Genomic DNA, 21,441 nt, shown 5'->3' with positions numbered 1-21,441 from the left:
AACTGACCTAGAAAGGCCTACATTGTAACCTGACAATGCAACTAAGAATTTGAAAAATACACAAGCAGGGAGAAGAGAAAAATACAGCTACTGAAATTATTTCTTTTCATCTCACTGGTACAGTGATCACTTGATTCTGTACACAAAAAGTTTGAATAATTCTTTGCAGCTACCTACCTACATGCATGCCTATAACACAATTATTTTGTGCTGCAAATAAGAATTCTTGCCATCTAGTGTGTTTTCACAGGATTTTAAGCTCACTCTCAAATATTTGACTAAATAGGTACATAATTGGAAAATATTAGAAAATTTAAATTTAAATATAAATGAAAATTTAAATTACATTTAAGCAGAAGCTTTTGAAACTTTAACATTTAAGGCATTTTCTTCTTTTACAGGCCTCTTGGATGTTTGCCAACGAGGCTCTAATGCCAGTGCTATAACATCCAAAATGCTATTTTGAGCCATTGCTGTGCTGACCGTTACATTTTTCAAGCATAAGAACAGCTTCCCAAAAAATAATTGTGAATAAGTGGTTTTGTTCTTAATGACACCACAAATATCTTGCCTCTACTTACACAGTATCTTAATTTCTGCTTTGACAGGATAGAGCAGTTGTTACCCTTTCCCCTACTTTAAAGGTGCAACAACCTCTAAACTTTTTTTCCTGTAGGTCTCCACAGGATCTTGGGCCAATGGGCTCCACAGACAAAATCTTTCTTAATATTAGCCCAGGAAATTCCACCCATGGTCTCTTGTTCCCAAACTGTTTGAGGGCACATACAGCCTAGCTCATGATCTAAGCTAGCCCTCATTTATAATTTAAAGCACAAGAAAGTGACTATGCTGTCATAGCTTTAAGGCTCCTTAAATGTCTCAATCAGAAGTCAATGTCATGTCAATGTCTCAATCAGAAGTCTGATGTACGTTTATCATTCAGCTTTAGAGATTTACTTCTTGGTTTAGGTATTACTTGGTTGTTTCATTTTGAATTCCTTCTAATCCCTGTAGATTATCTTTTGTCATTTAAGAAAAATACAACACCACAACTCAATTTTGAGATGTTGTAGGCCTCAGCAACAGCAGCTTTTTGTTTTCAAAGAACCAAGTTGAAGTACCATCTTCATTTATAAGATGGACATTCTGTGCTTTTCACCTGTCCACACCAAAACCAAATGACCCTTCTGGCACATTTAGCAAGAGATTTGAACTCTTCAACATATTAATTCACCACAGTAATAGTGGGTGAGAGTGAAAAATCCTCAGAAAGGCAAAAATGACCAGGGTACAATTCTCCATTGTACTTGGAGAACATATCAGCAGTGTAAGAGAAAAGGGAAGCCAGTGACCCTACCATTGGCTCCACTTCCTATAGACACCAAATGTTTGGAGCAAGCAAACCTACAAGGACAACACAAAAGCCTTCTGGTTCACTAAGAATGACTTTCTGAGAATACAAAGAAGGGAAAATACAAATGGAAGTCTTCTCACAATCTGATGAGGAATTAGCAGCACACCAACTTTAGTTAAATCACTCATACCATTCTTTTCCTTACTCCCTTTTATTGCTTCTGCTCTTCAGACTCACCAACAGAAGCCTCACTTTCCTGAACCCAAGTGTTTCCCATTCATCAGGAGTCCTCAAGCAAACAGCAGATGCTGAACCAAAGTGGACAAATGGAAAAAGCACAGGACACAAACCTGAAGCAAAAGAACTCTAAGACATTATTCCAGACTTAGAAATGGGATGCATTAGTTCATGTAGCATAACTGAGCTTGGCAAGTGTTGCATCTTGCCAGCATTATTAGGAAAGAAGGAGAACAAAATTCTGAAGCCTGTCCTTCAGCATATAAGCAGAGCAATATAATGAAGCTAAAATACAAACAGTTCATGCCAAGCAAAGAAAACACACTACAAAATCTTGAAATGCAATTTGTACACACATAAAACATACTAACCTAGGAAACCTACAATTAACATCAAACAATTGCTTCTATTGCATATAAATCTGGATGGTCTTGGCCTCAACAGTTAAGTATTGATTAAAACAGTCACTTTCAAGGACATATGGCATCCCCACAACACTCAGTCATACCAGCCAGACTCCACAAAACCCACTTCAGCTGACCAAATGCTTCTCCACTAGCCACTTCTCCCGATGGCAATGGGCCTCCAACCATGAACCATTAAGAAAATAACCCTTCTACCCCCTCCCAAGAAATTGTACTGAAGGTATAATAGGACAGAAATAGATTTCTAGACTCAAAAATTTCTAGTAGGTAAAAGTTTGGAACTCCAAACCAAAGTGGTCCAAAAGGCAAACCTCAATCCAGGATTTCCAAATTCTTCACCTCATAGGGTGAGGTGAAGAGCCTTATATATTGAGCCTTCTCAGGCTCAGATTGAGCCCTCTCTTCAGCATCTCTCTTTTCTATTAGTGTTATCATCAGTTGCTCAGTTAGGTGAATTAACTTGATCATCCTTCAAGAAAATCACTCTGCCAAGTCAACAGCAGCCACACTGACATTTCAGGTGTTTATCACCATGTTTCAAACATTTCCTATTCAGTTTTAAGTTTCAAAACAGCCAAAAGCAAAAAGTTCTAATTTTCATGTTTCCTATCTGGGCCATCTTCATAAAATCCCCCACATCAATACTTAAAAGAAAAAATTGCTTGCTTCACCAGAAAAAAATTGTACATCTCTTCAAACAGAGTATTTCAAACCATTTCTTACCAGTTTGAGATTAAAAACAACCCTTGTTCACCACTTAAGAACAATCTCACAGAAACTAGTCACATTCACTGACAGACACTATAATTAAATAGTATTCAGACATGGCTGGATCTTCTTTCATGAAGAAAAAAGCCTACTTTTCCCAGCAATTATTTTTGGTACATTTTTCTTGTGGTCACATTAGGAAGATGAGACTACCAATGATAGCTACTTTTAACTCTTATTTCTGAAACAAAGTGCAAATCTTTCCAGCAATCTCATTATTTCTGAAATGGCTTTGTTTCTAAATTTTGCCTCTTCATCAGAAGCAGACAACATAAATCAGTGGTGAAAAACATGAACAGATGAGAAAAAAAAATTAAATAAAGGGTTACCCATATGCTTGAACAATTCTGCAATGGAAGAAACCATTTTAATACATAATTTTAATGCATACCTTGGGTTAGAGTATATAATTTAGTATATAAAATACTAAAGAAAATGTTTCATTTAATATGATTTCTCATATTATAATTACATTTTTTAAGAATGGTATCCAAGAAAATTGAAGTTTGTAGTAGAAAATGCATTGTTTAACAACTTCTGGCATATAATTTACAGAAATTCTACATATCATACATATTCCCATCGGCTACAGACAACCAAAACTTAGACTTGACCTATTGTGAGCACAGACCTCACACTGCCAAGCTGCCTATGCCAAGTTGAGCACGGCTACATGGCAATATCATCTGATTAATACAATATGTATGACTCCAGTGATCACAGTAACAAAAGCATGAGAAGATTTGTCTGCATTCACAAAGGCTACAGATGTAATCCAGAGCAACCTGACAGCAACTTCAAGAATGTATTTTTAAAGAGTACCTGTAAATCCACAAAATCAAAAGATTTTAAAGCCAAACTAGCAGGATGGATGTCCGGGATTTCGGTACTGCATGGCTCTTATATTGATCTGACTTATCTTCTGGCTAACATATTATGTAAGCTTCATTATTTCATAAAAAGATATCCCAGGGTTTGGGTGCTTTTTTGTTCTTTATTGTTGTTCTTGGAATATAAAAACAATTAGAACATTTTAGATAGTTATAAAATGTACATGGTTCTGAAACATTGAGAATGATTTAGTCTATCATGTTCAGAGGTTGGAATAGGAGGAAATTTTTTAAAAGAAAATTTTAAAAATTAAACCAGTTTTCCTTAAACATCTCCCCAGATAAAAAGTATTAAGAGGGAGGATTACATGGCTTGCTTAAATACTCTTAAGTATCAAGATAAGCCTCTATTTGAAAATATGTATGAACACCTCATACGAGTTCAATGTCCTTTACAAAATTCTTTGGAGAACTTTTTCAGAGAAAATATTTTTATTTAATAATTTCACAGGAATTTAAAAAAACCTGTTCAAAATATTTTAAGAATTTTGACAGTAAACATATAGAATAAAGATTCCACATTGGATTCTGATGGTCAGACAAATGCAGGAAGTGAAGATAACTACACCTGTCTGCTATAACATGCTAACATTTCTTTCTCCCCTTCCACAGATCACAGTGCTATAGAAGCTGAGGTATCTTAATGCAAATCATTATCTTCCATTTCCATGTTAAATCCCAGTGAAATAACAAGACTGCTCAGTTTCTTCCCCACATCCAACACTTGAGCAGCACTACACACCTACACATGCCAAGGGCACTCGGTGAGAGCACCTGGAGAGGCTGACTGAGCCTTCGCGGCAAAACAGCAGCTCCAGCAACTGTCAGTGCAGTGCTATTCCTGAGGTAAAGCACTTCATTATTAGGAGGCTACAACTCCACAAGAACACAGAGATTACTAATCCCGTTTTGCTGCTCTGTTTTTCCATAAGCCACTAAAAACATTTAGGATGTTGCCTGCTTTAAAGCATCTCTGTCTTAAAATCGCTTCAGAAGTTGTATGGACATCAGACACCAAGTCCTTCACCATTATCTTTTCTGCTCTTTGTTATAAAGCAGCCAGCAAAGCAGGGCACCAATTCACAACAAGGCATTTTAGCTACTATCCCATAAACAGGAAGAGGCTGTATTGCCAACAACTGCATATACTTGACTGACACACTGCATGCCTGACAGTATTTCAAAAACTAAAATCCCTTTCCCCACCAGAAAAAAAGAAGAAAACCAAAACCAGCATCATGAGCATTTCTTTCACACCTTCTACCCTCCCTCCTCTCTCTCCAATCAAATAGAGGCTCAGCAACTCCTCTTTTTCACAAGCAATTACAGAACTGGAAGGAATCTCATACACTTGGAAGGAAAAAAAATAGCATGGAGGTACACACACATCCTACACCAATCCCTGCACATTTATGAGCAATTCGACATTTCACCCAATTTGGGATATTAGGCCTACTACAGAAACACTTGGCAGTGCAATATGCTGATCCATTCTTAACATAATAACCTCATTCAGCAGATTAAAGAGGTACATTTATACCTGGAATTCATTTGGGTGCTACAGTAAATTATTTAACAGGTACTTAAATTATGTAGTCATTAATTCATGGTTCCTTTTATTTTATTTTCACTTGGTCTTATTTTGTAAGACTGCAAGAAATGAGACTGTAGAAGCAGCAATTGCTCATTCTTTCACCAGTAGGTTGGTTTCAGGTTGTTTTATTAAAAAAAGCTTTATATACTCTCATATGCATACATACAGGTAAGGAACATGAACAATTTCAGACTGAAGGATTTCAAAAGTAAATTAACCAAGATGTTCAGGAGACATCTCAAATTAAGGTCAGATCAAGATTCTTCACTGAACAGCTTAGAACATAAACCATAATGCTAAATATAAACCAATTATTACTATAAAATCCTTTTTGACAGATTTCAGAGATGCTTATAGTCTGAGAATCCTCTACTGAAAATGACATCAAGAGAAAATTACAATTAATACCATGCACAAGTTGACACACACACACAATAATCATGAAACATCCTAAGTTGCTCTCCTTCCCCTTACATTCCTTTCTATATGGCTGGCATTACAGCATGAACCCTCACAAAATCCTAAAGGGAAAGAAAAGCATTCCACTTCTGTCAGGCTCAATCTGGAAGTACAAATTAAAACGCTGTTTATAGTCCACAGACAGACTTCCTCAGAAAAATATGGAATCTTTCATATGGTACAAAAACACATTATGATATTTCAACACACATACATCCAGTAAAATTATGAAGCTTAAAATAATCTTCCAGGAAATCTACAGAAGCCTTTTTTTCCCTTTGCTTATCCCAGCTCAGTGGCAATCTATGCCAAACAAGTCACTCATTATTCAGATTCTGTCAGAGAAATTTTTGCTTGCTTTTCTTCAAAAAGAGAAGTATTTCAAAATTGCAGTCACAACAGACATAAAAGCAATCATACATGAATTACTGGGTTAATTTTTAATCACTGTCTTCCTTTATAGCTATAAGAGCACTAAATATTATAGAAAGCAACTTAGTATGGTTACATTCTAACATTTTTGATTTCTACTGTTTCTTATATATAAAAGTCAACTGCCGGTCATCATCTCTCTTTTTTATCTATCCATGACTGTGACAGAATTGGATGAAATGAAGGTCAGAGGAAGCTTAAGAGGCATTTAAGTTTTCTCTCATCTTGAGGGAAATGAGGGATTTCATCTCTCTACATTGCACAGACTTCAAAGTTACTTGAGAAACATTGAGAGCTATTTCTATAACTTTTGTTTACAAGGATTTGGAGGAAAACACCATTTATAAACCAGCATAAGCAACACTTAATGGATACCAAACTCAGAATTTAACACTATGTAACTAAAAGGACTACTAATTAGATATGTAAGAACCAAAGACAATCAACATATTGATAACTCGGTTATCAATAACTAGGACCCACAAGACAATGGATTACAAATAAAAGGCTAACAACATCTGCAAAAAAGATGGTGTAGCTTACATTTGATCCACGTCTTGTGATCTTACAGGGGGAATGAACCAAGTGCAACAGTGAGGATAAAGACACAACCACAGTAATAGCACTGCATGCTGAAATTACGTTACCTGTGTAACTCATCATTACGAGCTACACTGCAGTACTGAGGTAAAAAAGAACCCTATTATTAAATGCATTAAGATGCTAAAACTATTGTTGAATGTGTACTCACATTTTCAGCAGCCTTCAGTACTATCCCTAGTACTTAGCACAGTACTTTGACACTGTTGCTTAAACAGCTGCTGGAGAAGTTCAAAACTCAATAACACACCGGGAAATCAGAGTCCTGAAAACTTCCTACTGATATCCATGCTAATTCAAACAACCAAACACACACAAACAAAAAAGCCAAACAAAGCCAAAACAAGACAAAAAAAAAAAAGAAAAAAGAAAAGACGAGACATAAAAAAGAAAGCTAGAAAAATACTTAAATCACACAGAAGCTCAAACAATATGCCTGGCCGAGCCATTTAACAAACTTAAGCAAAAGGTTATAAAACACTCTACAACCAACTTCCAAATCTATACTTTACTAGAAGTACTGCCTGTCTTTTTTAACAGACTGTGGTCCCATTCACCTATCAGCAAGTTCATCTCTAAATCTAAACTTAGAGAAGATCCTCTGCTGCCTGTTTTAGCAATTTATAAAATGGTACTTCTCAGCTACTGAACTCAAAAAAATGATTATTCAGAAGTATATAAACAGATGAACAAGATACCCCTTAAATTTAACTAAAACAACTACAAAGCTATTTTCTGAGAATTTCCTTGAGAAAAAAAAATAGCATCAGTGGTAGGTGTATTTGTTGCTCTTTAAGGACTTCAGTAAGCTCCAGAACTGTGTTAAATTCCCAAGCTATGATGATAAACAAAATCCCTAACTACTTTACTTCTTACTCTGTTCTTCCAGCATATTTTCAAAATTCTGTACCCATTTCAGACTGTACAATACCTACAAGCCCCAGTAAGGAAGGCTACTTATAAAGAGTAGTTTGCTTTGGTAGCCATACGCTGTTGAAAGAAGCAAAGCTACTTTTACTGTTCTGGACCATCACTAACCTTGCACTGCAAGAAGAAACAGAAATTGGAACAAGAACTACAAACCTGAATGCCTACAATTCTTAAATTTACATCCTGAGTGTCAGATGTCATCAATATAGGAAGCCTCACCAACACCTCAAAACAGCATAATAAACCATTAAACATGATGGACAAGCATCTAACAAAACCCAGTGGAGAAGAGAAGAAAAAACACAGGAGTCATTTTTGGTACACAACAATACCAAAATAATTTAAAGGAAGCATAATCAAAGTAACTGCTCAAAAGAAAACAGTGAAAAACTTCACTGTGACTTTTCTGTTTTACCAAAACACATTAAAGATCTTACTTTTGCAAGTATAAAAAAAATTCATAAAATTGAACAAGTTCTCATTATTAAAGCATAAGGATGTGTTGGAACGTAATGAATATCATTCTTCATCTCTGCAGAACACCAAAATCAGAAGCCCTCATTTAGTAGGTACTAACAAGTGACTTAGTCCATAAGGTAACCAACAATGTCAGAACACCTAAACTACCACAGGCTCTTCCACTTGCCTGCATGGCATCATTACAATCCCTGCCTGCCAAACATTTATAACCTCTAAATACCTCTCTCGGGAAAGTCAATTCAGCCTCAGTGGAAGACAGATTTTTGCATATAACTGCAACCACAAACCAAATCCTGCTTCCAACGCTGACAACGCACAATAGGTGTTTGGAGGCTTGCACAAAATGAGCTGATAAGGATTTCTACACCACTGACTGTAGCACAATTACTATCTTTGTTAGCAAATTCCAAAGGCAGAAAAGGAGTTAAAGTGTTCCCAGACATTAAAGCCAGAAGGATGATCAGGTGCTCCAATTTGATACCATAATTACGCTGCACTTCCATCACACAATTCCTAAGTTTGAATGCTTTAGAACAGGCTAAAATAAATAAAATGCTGTATCTCCAGTCACTCAGGAACTCCTTCCATCTTAGCTTTAGGCTACAGTTTCCTGTACAACCATGCTGAGAATAAACTAGTTTCTTATTTACAGCAATCATTACCATGAAATAATTCACTGAATAATCTCACCCTTAGTCCATCTTAAATAGCACTGCTTTGGGTGGTGTAAATCCATAAATGAAAGGTATGGGCTCACTTCAAGAAGTTTTCAGTCATTTGTTAAAATATAACATGTATTACACAGTACATTTTAGTCTCATGAATTAATCAAAAGAATAGAAAAAGAACCAGTGCATTAAATCAATGAGAACAAAGACACACTATTCTTTTCTAGTCATTTTTATGTTTCACCTACATCACACTGAAACCCAGATCACAAATTATTCCCAGAAAGGTCATACCAAGAATCACTTGCTGTAATTGCACTGATATTCAGGCATGTGCAGTTTCCTCTTTAAAAGACCAGACTAGCAATATTGCTGTTTACAATTTGATGTACTTCCTAAGCTGTTAAGAGACAGGTCTGAAAAGGCTTATTTACTTTATTTCCATCTGTAAGATGAACAGGTTATAGGAGGTCTTTTTGTAGCATAGGTGTGCTAACTATATGCCCTTTTATTTATGCCTGAGCAAGATACATTAACATATTGGGGGTTGCTAGGGTTAGGGTTTTTTGAAGGGGATGGTGGTGTTTGTTTGTTAATTATTTTCCCCTCACACTCTGCTAACTTTGCTAGCTTACTATGGACTGATAGAGTCTTTACTCTGTTCCCCATTATCTAGATCACAATAACTTGTAAAGGCTGAAACACTTCACTACCAATCCATTTGTCAGTGGGTTTAGTTATAATTTTCAGATTAGTCTGTAAAGAATGCAAACCTTGAGACAGTAACAAAGATTGTTTATTTAATCAAATACTTCAAAATCTTGTTTGTTCATTTTCACATACACATACATATATGGTTTCATATTTTTACACTGCTCCAAAGAGCAACCAGAACTGCAGTGCTAAGGTTTCTGGAAATCACTTGAAGAGATAATTTCTCAGCATCTGCCTTAAGTGCTAAATTATTGCTTTTATAACCCCCTGGTATCAGCTGGTTCTTCCTGTCTTGAAAGGCAATGTAATACCAAGTACTGCAGCAACCCTTAGTTCAAAGTGCATCATGGCATGCAGAAAATGCATCCATAAAAGACGCCAGGAAAAGCTCCATCAAAAAAGGTATTGCCACCTACAGCTGGTCAGCGGACATACAAGGTGCAGACCCTAAAATCACTTGAAGAGATAATTTCTCAGCATCTGCCTTAAGTGCTAAATTATTGCTTTTATAACCCCCTGGTATCAGCTGGTTCTTCCTGTCTTGAAAGGCAATGTAATACCAAGTACTGCAGCAACCCTTAGTTCAAAGTGCATCATGGCATGCAGAAAATGCATCCATAAAAGACGCCAGGAAAAGCTCCATCAAAAAAGGTATTGCCACCTACAGCTGGTCAGCGGACATACAAGGTGCAGACCCTAAATTCCTCATTATTCTTTACTTAGAGCAGAACTAACAAAGTCAATTCCACCAACAATGGGCCCTTTACTCCATCAGACAAAGTGAGAAACTGGACTTGTCAGCATGACACAACAGCAAACACATTTTCTTCCTCAAATTTCTCTCTACTCACTTCACTTGACATTAGTGAGGTTAATAATTTTTTCAAGTTCCACAGAAAGCTCAATTAACATATGAACAGATTTTTTTAACAGCTCATCTCCTAGAACTTAAATTATATGATTTTCAAAATGGTGGCAAGACTATGAATCAAGTTTAAAATCTGCAAGACAGAAAATAACACCAGTGCCCCTAAAATGCAACTAAAAAAAAAAAAATCACTATAAATCTATGCTAATCCACCAGAAATCCTTTGTTGTAAAGTATCGATTTCCTTTCTTACCAAATATAGAGCAGCAAAACTTTGAGCAAACAAAAAAGCCCATATAAACTCTAAAACCACTTACACAATCAAAGTAAGTTAGCAAAATAGTTACTGCAGAAAAATAGAATTGAAGCTTCCAGTTCTACCTTACTTACTTCATTCACTACTGCTTACTAAAATCTTCAAAAAGTATTGAATTACATCTGTAAAAATCTCACTTGTAAACCTTTTCACTGCATGGCTGCATACATGATGAACATTAATCCAGCTTCCTGATGTATTTCACTTTACAATCTAGTACTAGTTACTACTGCTAGAGAGCTCTCAAAAGTTGCTCACAAGTCTTGATTCTCATGTTCAGCTTTGATCTTCCAGCCCCTCTACAAACTTAGTACCAAGCCAAAAGACACATCCTACACAAAAAAATATTTCTAAAGGGATCTTTTATTAAAAATTTCTCTTTAAAAATAATGATATTGTCAGATAATAAAACATATTTTAAATCCCTGTGCTTGTTTTGTGTTTGGATCATCTTTTCCTCCTTTCTCTTCAGCTTCATTGGATGACATGCACAAACAGGTGAACACAACTTGCACCAGCCTAAAGAATGCAAACAATTCTGCAGGAAATGTTGTCAAGGACAGGGAGGCAGTTACTAGTTCTCTTATCCTTCATTCACAAAATCTGCTTTTGAGTAATGGCAAACAACACTTCAGATTAAGTTATTTTTAAATTCACATATAGCAGCCTTCACAGGATGCTGTAAAATACACTAACTTTTGAAGTCTTCACTTTACAGGTAACTTAAGAATAATGTAAGTCCATACAAAATCTTGCTGCAAGCATGTACAGCAAAACATTGTCTACAAGGATGTAAGACTGATTCTGCAACACTAAGCATAAATACACAGAAAGATTCACTGTGATATAAATATGTATTCTTCCTGCTTAAATATCAAACACAGGAAAATAAAAGCAACCCTGCTCTACAGTTCTAAAGATGAAATACTAAACTCAAAACACCATGCCTACAATTACCAAGATTTGGTAAATTATAGTGAATAAATCAAGGTAACCACTCCAAATCCAAGAAACTAATTAAGAACTATGCACGGAGTCCATACCATGGCTCAAGCTAAGGAGAAGGGGAAAAAAAAGTATTTAACAACCAAAAAACTGGCCAGCATTTTTGTAGACCAAAAAAATTAAGAGATGATGAACCTACCAACACACAAACATCTACGGCACACACAACAGGTTTAAGAAAGACTAGTCAGAAGAATAGAATCTGTTTGGTGATTTTGTTGAGGTTTTTTGTTCAGCAGTCTGATTTTTTTTTTAAATACAGAAAATACAGGGAGTATTATTCACATCCTCTTTATTTATTAACATTTGCAAATTAATTTTCCATATGGCATTCTGCCAAGCAGCTCATTTTTAATATCTAATCTTCACTATGACTTGAAATAAAAGTCATTCATACTGGGGAAGTAAAGGTTACGGCACTCAAAGCAGATACACTCCACACTGTCTATATTTAAAAGGCCATGCCCTGATAACAGGCATAGAAAGAGCTGCAAATGGCGTTCTAAAAACTGAACAGAGTTAAAGATACTGGCACAGCCTTAAAGGCTGCTATATACAGCTTTAAGGAAAGCTGGGAGCTAATCTATACAAGGTATTACATGGGTCAGATGTGTTTTCAAAGGCACGCTAAATGGAATTTTACAGCTTCTTCGCTGGCCCAATTATGTCACCACTCACTTCTTTTCTCCTACCTTTTCCTTTGCCAGGTTTAGAATCACTTGGGATGTATTGATAGAAATCTTCAGTGATATATGTGTGTGCAGATAAGAGAGAGAGAAATGGGGATTTCAAACACACATAATTACAATACACCTGCTTCTGAAATGGTCACGTCCTTTAACAATACACTACCCTTTACCTCCTGTGAAAGAGGGGGTAATCTAACAAACCCGCAGAACATGAACTAGAGAGATCCCATGGCCAGAAAAGCGAGCAGCCAAACAGAGTAACAACGTATCTTGCACTGCCCTCAGTGAGTAACAAACTCTCAGCTCCAGCCTGAAAGTCCAGTGTGGATGACAACAGAAGGACCCTGCCCTGAGATCCCCTGGAAGCGGAAACAGAAGCGATCTCACCAGGATCTCACCAGGTTTTTAACGTCACATACAAATACAGGGAGACGTGCTGCTGCAAATGGTCTGACTGTACACAAAAGTAACCTGGCCACTACTGCGTGGAAAAAAAAAAAAAAAAACAATTATTTTTGGTCTCCATTTAATAGAGTCATATCCTGCTTTGTGTAAAGAATATAAATGGTTTTCCAACTGCAGCGAAACAAAAGTGTAGCCTACCTGGAGATGACAGATTGCACAAAGACACAACGTGCATGGGAGAAGAAAGGATATGATCTTTGGCTGGCCAAACAAGAGAGGAAGAAGGTATTTCTGGCTATTGTTACTCTGAGGGATTTAAACATTCTGGAAAAACTACCAATCATGTCGAACTGTTAACATATGCTGTTAAAATCAGGGTACAGACATATTCTAGATGTCATTCTCCAAAACCCTATCTTTAAGCTTATGATTTTTCTACTTGGCTAGGATCCCCTGAAAGCTTAGTGGGATTTTTTGGTTGATAAAAGAAAACAAAACCCAAAAACAACAACCACACTACAACAAAAACAAACACCACCACCAAACGCCAGTGGGACTCATGAATAGAAGGATTAGGGTCTCAGTTTACAAAATTCAAGTGAAAGAAAACCAAAAAATATTTCTGAAAAACTGCTAACAGCATAATGGTGACACTGTTGGCTTTAACACCCCAATCTGTCTTCTATCACCTTCATGTACTTATTGACTAAAAAAACATAATCAGAATGCAACAGTGTTGGAACTTGTCTTCTAGCACTCCTGGAAGACAAGCTGCTACTCATTACAGTTCTCTGGCATCTTAGAAAGATGTGATGAAAGCCACTACGGCCGTCAACACCTTATGATCAACATAATCAGAGACTGCTGATAGAGTTAGGATTTTCAATATTAAGAAAAGAATCCAGCCTCTCCCAGCAACCCATTTTATTTAAAAAAAATAAAATTAATAAAGTCTGGCCACTGGTATTACTCCTGATTTAAAGTTATGGCACCAAGAAGGTATTTAAAAAGTGCTTCACCTACCATTGCTACAGCATTTTTCCCACCTTGTGTTTAGTGCCTTATTTTGTCCCCTCACCCTAGTCTCAGTTTTTCTAGTGTTTTGTGTCCTACTCCACATTCCCAAGGAGGGTTATTTATCTTAAAAGTTACTTCTTCATTAATGTAGCTTCTGAGACAAGAAGTTCTTTGGAAGAAGCACCAGTTTTCCTGGCCACTCACAAACCCACATCACAAGAGGTCCTTAACACATGGAGGACTCTCCACACATAATTAATACCAAACCATGACACTTTAAATTTGATATTTCAATCAATTCAGCCTGCACACACAATGGTCTCAACTTCTCTGCGCACAATGTCAAAGAAAGGAGAATGTTCACATGCACATACTATTAAGACCAGGCAGTGGTCATTTACTTGAAAAGGAGAAGGTGAGAGAATACATTTAGTCTGAACTGGTGAAAATGGGAAAAAAATATGCAGTTTTCTTACTCCCACTGCACAGAATTGGTGCAGCAGATGCAAAGGTTCACCACCCTTTGGCAGGCCTGAGCTGATCTCACCATGCATTAACGCTTTGAAGCAACACCATCAAGACAAAAAGTACCCAGGTTCAATTCAAGGAGCCACAACAATGTTGCTGAAAATCCCTTATCCCACCATACTCATTTGCCTAAAGCATCTCTTGGCTGTCAAAGAGGTTTTGAATACACCACAGAATCGCAACTGGTTCAACCTTAGTAAAGCAAATATTTTAAGAAGAGAAACTAAAGCAGGATGAAGGCCAGGCTTGTGAAAAAAAAATATACCTAAGACTAAATATTAATTATTTTCATATAATAAATAATCTAAACTGCAATCACCACTAGTATATCCACACTCTACAGTATTCTTGTCTTCCTCAACACCGTGGGAATATACACACTGAACAGACTGTTAAGCACAATTTACCCACACAGTAGTTTCAAAGCATAATCAATACAACCCACCCCCTCAAGTGGAAAACAAGTTCTTTAATACAATATCTGCATGTGCTGAGACCTGAGAAATAGTATTTTAATTAGACAGAAACATCACACTGCTTCAATTCACAGAATGGCTGTAACAAGACCTGCAAGTTAGCGCAAATCAAACTATCAGAGAGCCCATCTTTTAATAAAGTTACAGGCAGTCTTACCTCTCATCCTCACCATCTACAAGAGGCGTTGTCAAGGGCAGCACCTTCAGCGGGAAGAGGGAGGCCGAGGACGGCACGTTGCTGCTACCGCCATCTGAAGCGGCCGATGCTCCACCACCGCTCTCGACGCCAGCAGCTTGAGGTAAACCCGCCAAGGAAGGTTCTGTAGGGCGCCTGCCATCTTCCATTTGGCTTGCAATGGACTGAGCTAGTGATTGTGCAGGGAACTGGGTAGAGCTTAATGGCATCTGCTGTGGCACACTCTGTGCCACTGGCATACCTATACTTGTTGATATCAAGGGAGGCTGACTAACGCTTTGAGCCAAGCTGCCATTCTGCACAGCCGAAGCCTGTGCTATATTCTGTGGCTGTCCCAAACCTACGGAAGCAGAAGGTATGCCAGGAGGCACAGCTGAACCAGCTTGACTTGGTGCAGGAACAGTACTAGCAGAAGGTATAGGGCTTACCGCAGGCAGCTGCTGGCCAGTCATCCCTTGGACTACAGATTCCACTCCTTGTGCCTGTGGCTGTACAGGTAACAAGGTGTTTTGCTGAGCAATGACCATTTGCTGAGGAAGGCCTGTGGCACTAGCCTGTAATCCTTGCTGCATTATTCCTGTCTGCACAGGCTGCACTACCTGGGAAGATGGAGGAGCAGCCGTTGATGGCATAACTGGAGGTGGAATTTGGTTTGCAGCAGATGGTGGTTGCACCACAGCAGCTACACTTCCTTGCTGCCCAACATTTAGCATTTGACCACTGGCAGCTACACCTGGTATTGCTGCTGGAGCATGTGCAACAGGCTGAGCCGGGGCAGCAGCTGGATGTGCTTGCACTGAAGGCTGCATGCCCTGTGCCTGGGCAACAGGAACCGGTTGCCCAGCTCCTACTCCTGTAGAACTTGGCTGCATGGCAGGGGCTGGAGTCTGAAGGATCTGCTGATGTTGAATGTAGTCTGGCATAGCCCCTGTGACAGAGTTTTGGTTCACCGCCTTAACGTGACCCGCGGCCATCTGCGTAGGAACTGGCTGCTGCTGCTGCTGTCCGTACTGCAACTGCTGCTGCACCACTGGCAAAGTCTGCACGGGCTGCGCCGGCTGCGAATACGGCAGCTGCTGTGGAGCCATACTCTGAAGGGCAGGTTGCTGGTGGCCCAGAGATGGGGATACACCTAGTATATTAACTGGGGTTGGCTGAACCCCAGTAACAGTGGTTAGACTGGCCTGTGCAGGAGGTGGGACCCCTGGCTTCTGCTGTGGATAGTTTACTTCTTGAGAATGCAGCTGGACTTGTGCAAGCTGTGATTGAGAAACACTCTGTGGTATACTAGATGCTGGAATTGCTGGAGGAGCAGCACTGCTAAAATCCATCTGCTGCGGACCCACACCTTGAAATGCTTGCTGCTGTACCACAGTAGGTGCTCCCATTTCTCCACTTCCCACACTTTCTGTATAGTGACTCAGTGTGCTTACATTGCTGCTAACAGAACTCCCACTGGTGCTCTCCCTTTCAGAAGTCACTTCAAGCGGGTTTTGTTTTATCGTCTCTACTGCTTTGTTTACTGCTACTCCCTCCGAAACTGCAACAGTGTTTTCTTTATCATAGAATTCAGTGCAAGTCCATCTACCTTTTTTGAAAGGTTCAGAACTAGAATCTAATTTTACAACCCTAAACCTTGAAGTGCCAGATGCAGGCTGCTGCTGGCTTGATCCCACTGCCATTCCTGCAGTTGGATTAGCAACATTGTTAATGACACTAGAGGAAGCACTCGTACCATTGCCAACACCACTCAAGATATTCACATTAGCATTGCTGCTAGTTCCAGACAAAGCATTTACATTACCAGTACTCATGATGTTGCTTAAATTTATAGTACCAAGCACATTGCTTGCCACACTAGAACTACCAGCACCAATATTACTTAAGGTACTAGTTCCAGCAGCAGAACTTATACCTAAATTGCCAGGACTACTTGTAGTGCGGATATTAGACACGGCAGATGCCGGGGAACCAGTGGATGATGCAGCAGAAACTGGTGCAGTTGATATAACATTGTCAGAGCTTCCAGTTGTTGATAGTTTTCTAAACGATGGACTGGGCGGTGGTCCTCCAGAAACTGGGGCACTACCCACCCCAGGATGGGATGGATGATGGTGTCCATGATGGTGGTGGTGAAGATGGTGGTGGTGATGAACATGATGGGGATGAACACTTCCATTGATCACAACACTCTGCTGTGGGTGATGAGGCAGAGGAGCATGCTGCTGAGGAAGGTGAGGCTGGTTAGGAGAAACAGCCCCAGGAGTCTCTGCCTCTTGGAAGTTATTTAGAGTCTCTTCAGAAGAACTCCTCTCAGGTTCTCCCATATCAGTGGCTCTGGATAAAGACACATCCAAGATTTCTGAAGATGACAGGTCTTCAGTGTGAGACTCATCCAGGTCATCATAGCTCTCTGTATCCTCGGCTATGCTGTTATTAGAGCTCATACTAGCTGATATTTGAGCAGGGGTGACACTGGTAATTTGAAAGCCACTTTTCTTTTTCATTTGAGCTCCAGTCTGTGCAAGGGGCTGTGGCTGGAGCTGAGACTGCGAGAGGAGGTTCAAGCTTTGTGGATGAGGGGGTGTCGGCTGTGGACCCGCTGTTGAAGCTGCTGCAGGAGATGGAGGCGGCGGCTGGACCAGCAAAGGCGGCTGATAATCCTCGGCGGAGAGGGCAGCGCTCCCAACGCCGGTACCTGGTGCAGTGGGAGCAGTAACGCAGCTGCTACCGCTGCTACTGCTGCTGCCCCTTCTAGGAAACATCGCCGGGTGCGCCATCTTCCTAGCACTAATGTCTGCGGCTGAGTCAGGCTGGTGCATTGTATCGAGTGTATTTTAAGAGTGCAATCCCCCGGTATGGAAAGAGACAGACAGACACACATACACACACACACACAGTTAGCTGTGTGCTCAGGGCAGGGCAGACACCAGCACGCACAACCCCCCCGACTCCCGCAGCGCACGGGCTGAGGCGGCTCGGCACCGCCGCTCACCACCACCCCTCTCCCCTCCCCTCCTCCTCCCCTCCGAGACAGGGAGGGGGCGAGCACCGGTCCTCCGCCGCCTCTGAATGTGACACTTTCAATCCTCCGCCATTCACTTTCTTTCTCCCTACCACCCTCCCCCCGCCTCCCTTTGATTTCTACCACCACCTCCCTGCTCGGCCGCCCCCCCCTTCCCCAGCCCCCCGACTGCGCCTCACCCGGGAGGGCAGCCAGCCGGCCGACCCGGGGGCGAGCCCCTTCCTCCTCCCCGCGGAGGCTCCGCCGGGCGCCGCGGCTCGCCGGCAGCCGGCAGCACCGCCCTCCCTCCCTCCCCGCCTCGGCGGAGCGAGGGTAGCCGGCGGGCCCGCAGGGCAGCCCGGCGAGGCGGCCGGCGCCCCTCGCCATCACCGCTCTTAGTAGTAGGAGGAGGAGGAAGGCGCGGATACGTACAGGACTGGCGCACAGCAGGGCGGCAGCGGCAGGCTGAGCCGGGCAGGGACATCCCCGTCAGTAGCAGCCATGGAGCTGAATCATTTTGGGTATTAGAGAGACGGAATAAGGACGGAAGAAAAGCAGCAGCAGCAACCCGACAAAAGAGTCCATGAAAAGGAGAGAGAGAGAGGGAGGGAGGAAGGGGGAGCCAGCCAGGCAGCCTCTCTCTCCTCCCTGTGTCTGGCTGTCTCTGGAGGAGGCTCCGCTCCGCACGCTCTTCCTTCCCCCTCCGCCGCCTCCTCCCCCTTTATAACAGGCGGCACCCGCTCGTCCTCCGCAGAACCGCGCCTGGAATCCGTCCTCCTCCTCCTCCTCCCGCGTGTGCGTCCGCCCCGTCCTTTCTTCCCTCAGGGTCTACTCCCGGCTTCCCCGCCGCCGCGGGTCTCTCCCTCCCCGTGCCTGCCCCGTCTCCTCACGGAGCGCTGGAGGAGGCGCCGCGGGGGGGAGGAGGGGAGAGCTCGCCAAAGGGGAGGGCGGGCGAGAGACAACGTAAGATGGCGGCGGTCGCCGCGCACGCGCGGCCCGCCGGCAGACATAAAGCCCGTCTGGCCGGGGCCGGCGGAAATAGGGCTCGGCTCGCGTGGCGGAAATGGCCGAGCGGCGCCGAGCTCGCCGCGGGCGGGTGGGGGTGTCCCGGCTGAGGAGGGGGCGAGGCTATGGCCATGGCGGGCGGCGGATAGCCCGCTCCCCTCGCCGGCCGCATCGTGTACCCGCCAGGTGCCCCCTCTCTGCCCGCAGCATGACTGTGCCTCACATGACCTGCCGCCGCCGCCGCCTCCCTCCCCCTCTCCTCAGCTCCGCTGCAGATTTATTCAAGTTATTCATCACCTTCTCTCCTTCCTCCCCTCCCTCCGTCCAGAATATTCCTTCCCGCTCCTTCTTCCGCGCATGGGGAGGAAAGCGGAGTGCGCGCATCCCCCTTGTTCGGGGCCGCCTTTCCCTTTGTGCCCGGGGCGGGCGGCTCGCCGCGGTGCTCTGCTCCATCCCAGCCCCGAGCCCCGGCGGGGGTCGCCGCCCGCACCGCAGGCGCCCTGGGCACCGCCGGTGCCGGGGCAGGGATGCCCGGAGGTCAGGTGGAATCGTTCATCCGCATCCACGTACGGTCTGTCAATGTGCCTGTGTGTACGTGTGGAGGAGCTTCTCATGAAAGCTCCAGTAGAACCGTACCGAAGCGCTGATTAAAAAAAAAAAAAAAAAAAAAAAAAAAAAAAAAAAAAAAAGGAAAAAAATGTCCACAACTTATTAAATGGAATCGAGGTGAAATCAGCCGACCTTCCTTCACTGTTCCAGTGCCGGCATCGCCAGAACCAGGCGGCAAAGCTCAGCACGCCCACCACGGCGAGGCTGCTCCCGTCCCATCCCAAAGGGAGCTACCTTCTCCCCTTCGGTGGGCAGCAAGCACCTGATCTCCGGAGACGTTCGATGCACCCATATCTGCTCTGAGGTTTTCCTTTGTGCTCTTGTGCCTGTTGGCTTGCACAGAGCTGCCTGGCAGGTATCTCATGGCCCCACCATGATCAATGGATCCAGCCCAATGGATCCCCACCACTGGCACTGCTCTCCCTCTCCTGGCAGCAGAACCCTCTCCAGCCAGCCTTTCAGAGCCCGATAGGTGTCCTGCATTCCTACAGAGACGGGGACAGATTCACATCCTCTGCCCTGTTTCTTCCTGGCAGCATGGCTTTGTCTTCAAACAGAAGACGTCCATGAGCAAGCAGGAGATGTCTCAAATCACTGCTTTGAGATTGGTGGGGCTTGCCTGGAAGCACTGGTGAAGTGTTTGCAGGACTTGAAGAGCTCAGGCTTGTGTTGTAACCTGACTGTGAAGCCCACAGGTCAGGGCAATCAACAGGGCATGGAGAAAAAACAGGGCTTGGCTCTTGCTGCAGTGAATATTTAAGCACATAAGGAAGAGTGGTGGAGCTTTAATGGGGAAAAAAGTTGTGAGCGTCCAAGGTATTATATCATATAGCTGAGTCATTAGAGAGTTCTTATGGGAGATGTAAATGTTAGTTCCTTTAGGCAGAGAGGAGATTTGAGTCTCCCATGTTTAGTGTGTGGCATTTAATCACTGAGGAACTAAAAAGCTGCTTTTCTTGCTCCATTTTGTGAAAAGGATAAGGATTCAAGGTCACACACAGTGAGAGCTTTTGCTGCCTGTTCCTGAGTTTCAGACTTCCATCTTGTCTCTCTCTGCTAACCTTGCTTATCTAGCTCCCATTTGGTGCGAGGATAGGAGTGGCTTTTGAGAAAACCCTGCCTTTTGCAGTTTAATACCTTTTATCTGGAATGCAAGCATTCAGCTCAGGTCTCCAGGTACCTGACAGGTAGACTTGCAATTCTTGCTCCTTCCATGGCTGTACTGCCTTTATACAGAAACTCAAGAACAATTGACACATAGTTAAATAAGATTCTTCTTTTCCTGAGGGCAAGCCAATATTATTTTTAAAAAACTGATAATCAGACAGAAGCCTGTACTTAAAGACCATACTACCTGAAAGTGAGCTGCCTACATGTAACCTTCACAGATTTCAGGACAGCATCACAAAGGTGCCCACAACCTGTCTGCATCTTGATCCTTGGTTCAACACTAAAATCTTAGATTGTCTTTAATTAGATACTCACACATGTAAACATTTTTGAGATGAGAGCTCAACACTGCAAGTCAACTGCCGTTAAAAATCCCTGTTCTGTCTGCTTATGACTTTCCCAGAACAATTTCCTTTGAGGAATTAAGTCTTCTGTAATAATTCGCAGCTCAAAGATGATTTTTTGAATGTTTGAACAAAGTCCAACTACTTTTAAAGCACAGAGGCTATGAATACAGATGAGTTGGTTTCTAGACTTAAAAATTTGTGCAAAAGCAACCTAAAAAGGATTGAGCTGTAAAGTTTGTATGTACCTAATCAATA

General features: G+C 41.9%; 1 protein-coding gene across 9 annotated transcripts in view; it reads right to left on the bottom strand.

Moving 5' to 3' along the window:
* Window positions 1-18,628, bottom strand: part of TSC22D1 (TSC22 domain family member 1) — an 89,909-nt gene extending 71,281 nt beyond the window's left edge. For 7 of the 9 annotated variants that reach the window (XR_012579041.1, XR_012579042.1, XR_012579039.1 and 4 more), the window contains exons 1-2: window positions 18,488-18,628; window positions 15,013-17,864 (exon numbers count right to left, since the gene is read on the bottom strand). Coding sequence is in view for 3 of the 9 variants with exons in the window: in XM_005487317.4 (XP_005487374.2) it covers window positions 15,013-17,831 (2,819 nt within the window). In the remaining 6 variants the exon portion in view is untranslated. Of the gene's footprint in view, window positions 1-15,012; window positions 17,874-18,255; window positions 18,443-18,487 lie in introns of those variants that run through there. The other 2 variants (XM_074535450.1, XM_014267242.2) reach the window with 2 other exon arrangements.
* Between the last annotated feature and the right edge of the window lie 2,813 nt (window positions 18,629-21,441).

Source organism: Zonotrichia albicollis, chromosome 2 (assembly GCF_047830755.1).
Source record: "Zonotrichia albicollis isolate bZonAlb1 chromosome 2, bZonAlb1.hap1, whole genome shotgun sequence".
Taxonomy (NCBI): Eukaryota; Metazoa; Chordata; class Aves; order Passeriformes; family Passerellidae; genus Zonotrichia; species Zonotrichia albicollis.
The sequence above is the reverse complement of the archived record's forward strand: the minus strand, read 5'-3'. Positions and strand labels throughout refer to the sequence as shown.